Source organism: Limulus polyphemus, unplaced genomic scaffold, assembly GCF_000517525.1.
Source record: "Limulus polyphemus unplaced genomic scaffold, Limulus_polyphemus-2.1.2 Scaffold48, whole genome shotgun sequence".
NCBI classification, from domain to species: Eukaryota; Metazoa; Arthropoda; class Merostomata; order Xiphosura; family Limulidae; genus Limulus; species Limulus polyphemus.
In genome coordinates, this window is record NW_013665658.1 from 280,469 (window position 1) to 284,711 (window position 4,243).

Below are 4,243 nucleotides of genomic sequence, written 5' to 3' on the forward strand. Positions count from 1 at the left end.
ATAGGACACCTCATCATTAATTAGTGGGATTAGTGAATTGTTGAATACATAAGGCACCTCATCATTAATTAATGGGATTAGAGAATTGTAGAATACATAAGGCACCTCATCATTAATTAATGGGATTAGAAAATTGTAGGATACATAAGGCACCTCATCATTAATTAATGGGATTAGAAAATTGTAGAATACATAGGACACCTCATCATTAATTAGTGGGATTAGTAAATTGTAGGATACATAAGGCACTTCATCATTAATTAGTGGGATTAGTGAATTCTAACATTAAAGATATTTTTATTTAAATTTTTTGTGTTACTCATCACCCATGTAATTATGGATTGGACTTTGTAACTAAGAAAGTCACAGACTCGTAAAGAATGTGGTTCATAAATAATTTAGAAATATGTGTTCAGTCGGTAATACTAGTGTTAAAATGTCCAAACATTTTATGAATGTTACCTCTAAATTCTGGATGAAGAATTTTAGCTAGATTTTTAGAAGCCTGTGAAAAATTAATTAATGTTTTAATGTAATAGGCTGTTTTGTGTGTTTTTATGTGTTAAACTTGCACATTAGAAGAAGAAATTATTCCCTATGAATATTAAAGTCTAATAAATAGAACTTTGTTGTTTTGTGGGAACAATTGTAATTTATTTACCTGTGGTTGTATGATCATGACTGAAAAAAGATGCTGTTGTTCAACTCATGCTTTATGCAAAATTGAGGGGAAATAGAGCATGTAATTTAACTAATTGAGTATTGTGACAAGAATATCGATGGCCTCTGCAGGCAACAGTTTAATCAATCTGAAACAACACTATCTGTTCATGTCTCCTACAAACATAAACCATCACCATTCTTGCAAAATTTAAATTTGTATAAACAATAATAATTTTTCTTTGAAGATTAGTACTTTCACATTTAAACAATAAAAGATTATTCAAGAGAATGAACCAGAAACAACTGTCTCTTAACAAAAAGTTTAACATAATATTAAAGCAACTTACCAATCATTTTGGGCAAATCTAAGTTTAGGTTATTCATGATGCTCACAAACTCAGTCTTTGTCTTGGTGAGCCTTGGATTAAACTTTTTTTCCTCCATGACTGTAGTCACTGTTTGTCCTAGAGATAACTTCTGGTTTAAATTAATAGTTACATTATAGGTAAATAGAAATTATTAGATTATCAATATTAACATAGTGATTTGCAGCAATGAAAAATGTTAATAAATTAGATTTCTTAACAGGAAACTTTGGGCTCAGTGAGCTGCTGCAATAGAAAATTTTAATCCATCAGACTTCTTAACATGATAAAGTATTTCCAAAGACCTGCAGCAATGAAAATTATTGATTTCACAGCATTCCAGTAAGTCTTATAGATTTTTGAGAACATCCCATCAAAAAACACCAACATTCTATAAAAGAACAACAAGGGAACTTTTGGTCCATCTAGGCTGTCCTATCCACTAACTAAACAAAACATAAAAAAAACTCAAGTCAGCCCTTATCATTCAAATATTTATCAAGCTTTCTCTTTAACTCCCCTAACTTAAATGCATCTACCACATCTTAAAGCAACCCATTTCAAAGGCCAAACATCCTTTTAGGAAAATAAAGCTATCTTAGCTGAAGGTGATTCTTACCCTGACAGAATTTTATATTTGTGGCCCCTTGTCTTACTACTCTCACCATTAAATATGAAAAAAGATGATGCATCACATTACCAATTCTCTTAATTTTATAAACCTATCACCTTTTTCTTTTCAAGAGAAAAAGTTCAAAGATTGTAACCTATCCTTGTATAACAACCTTTCCATTCAAGGTATCATCCTAGTAGCCTTCCTCTGAACCCTTTCCAACAATCAAGTGTCCTTTCTAAGGTAAGGAGCCCAAGACAGAACAAAGTACTCCAAATGTGGCCTAACCAATGATTTTATACAATGAAATTATAACTTGTATTTAGTATTTCTGTAGCTATAACCTATAATCCTATTTGCCTTGCCATGAGTAACAACACATTACTTGAATGCCTTAAGAGACTGATCAACCAGAACACTAAGATCTTTTATTTTCATAACACTCTCTATGTTATTTCTACCAAAATTATACTAATAATTCAATTTGTAATATTCCATGTGCATTCATTACCTTACATTTATTATAATTAATCGTCATATGCCATTTATTTGCCCAACTTACCAAATATTCTAAATCCTTTTGTAAAGCAGTAACGTCTTTTTCACAGCAGATTTAAATAATCTATTGATCTTTTTTTTTTTATCAATGTCATTTATGTAAATCAAAGAAAAATAGAGCAATGGTCCTAACACTGAGCCCTAAAGTACTCCACTTGTAACATTAATCTAGTTTGACTGAATTCCATTTGTAATAGCCCACTGCTTTCTTCCATACAACCAGTTTTCTATCAAGTGAGCCAACCTATCCCCCATGCCCACAGAGATAACCTTTTTAACAAGCATTTTATGTGGCACTTTGTCAAATGCTTTCTGAAAATTTAGATACATTAAATGCACACCCATACCCTCATCTAAAAAAGTAGTAACCTCTTCTAAGAATGAGAAAAGATTTGTAAGGCATAATGTTCCCTTAGTAAAGCCATGTTGGCAATTCAAAAAATTTAACTTTGTTAAATGACTTTGCAATGCATTTATTGATAGACATTTGAAAAACTTTTCCAACCATTGATGTAAGACTAATAGGCCTATAATTTCGGGGACTGTATTTATTAACAACCTTGAAAAGAGGAGTAACATTAACCAATGTTCTGGCACCTGCCCTTTATTCAAGGACTTAGAAAAATAGAAGCAAGTGACTCACATATCCAATCCTTAACCTCTACCAAAACACTTGGATAAATATTGTATGGCCCATGAAATTTATCATTCTTTAAACTTCCCAAATTTTTCGTAAGAAGCTTAGAATTGATGTGATCATCTTGTTTCCATCTAGCAACTGTTCAAATAAGAAATATTGCTTAAATCTTCATTAATAAAAACTAAAGAAAAATTAGAATTTAATTACCCAACTATTTCCTAATCATCAGATATTAACCTTCCTTTATCATCCCTCAAAGATCCTAAACCCATCCTAACATTTTGTTTACCCTTAATGTAGTTAAAAAATTCTTACTGTTAATTTTTACATTTTCAGCCAACCTTTTTTTTTGATATATTTTTTGATTTCATAATTTCCTGTTTGACCAACTCTCTTGGATCTTCTATAATACTTCAAATCTCTCATCATTGAAGTCATTTTAAACTTATATATGATTATATTATTCAATTTTTCCTTTATACTCTTTGTGAGCCAACCTGGTTTTCACTTGCAACCACTTTTTTTTTTTGTCTATGTGGGACATATCTACCTCGAATATTTAAATATTTAGTTTTAAAACTTTTCCCACATTTGATCAACTCCAACTAATTCAGTTGCTCAATTCACAGCAAATAATTAGTTTCATCTCATCAAAACTTTTGAAACTTGGAACCAAGATTTCATTATTCCTTATCTTCATAAACAGCAAGACATTACGTCTAATTAATTGAGCAATGATCTCTTGCACCCAGATGTTCCCCAATCACTACTCCATCAACCATTTCCTAGAGCTTCTAAGCTATAGAAAGTAGTCCAGTTTTGGATGCAACAGAAGAGAATGTTATGAATATATGTCTTTTTTTTTTCCTTTTAATAAAGCGGTTGTATGGTTTGAAATATTGACCATAACACAATATAGAGGTGAAAGACCTGTAAATTGGAGAAATACCTGGTAAATAGATTAATGTCTGTTGCCTCCAGTTCTTGGTAAAATCTGGTTATTATTATTCTTTGATTTTCACAACAAAGTAAGAATTGATTATTACCTTTATAATCGTGTGCTGGGTACAACAGGAAGTCGTCTGGTAGAGATAGAATCTGGGAATGTACAGACTCGTACAGTAACTCTGGGCTTCCTGTAAAATGATATGACTGCTTATGTAACAAAGGAACGAATAAAGCCGTAAGAAAAACATGAAATATCTTTATAATTAGAGTACAATACAGACATATTGTTACGTCTCTGTTCGTTTGGTTAATTTCCGGTATAAATTCTTTCCGAGGAACTTCAGCGATACAAGTCCTTTTTTTAAATAAAACTAGTTTATTCTTTCTCATACAACTTTGTAATACACAGAATTTCCACAGTCACTTTAACTTAACTACTTTTATAAACACATGCTA

At 31.2% G+C, this 4,243-nt stretch overlaps 1 protein-coding gene across 1 annotated transcript in view; it reads right to left on the minus strand.

Moving 5' to 3' along the window:
* Positions 1-4,243, minus strand: part of LOC106462787 (persulfide dioxygenase ETHE1, mitochondrial-like) — a 24,576-nt gene that overhangs the window by 1,020 nt on the left and 19,313 nt on the right. The window contains exons 4-5 of the mRNA XM_022390373.1: positions 3,886-4,123; positions 1,011-1,127 (exon numbers count right to left, since the gene is read on the minus strand). Coding sequence (XP_022246081.1) covers positions 1,011-1,127; positions 3,886-4,123 — 355 coding nt within the window. The remainder of the gene's footprint in view (positions 1-1,010; positions 1,128-3,885; positions 4,124-4,243) is intronic.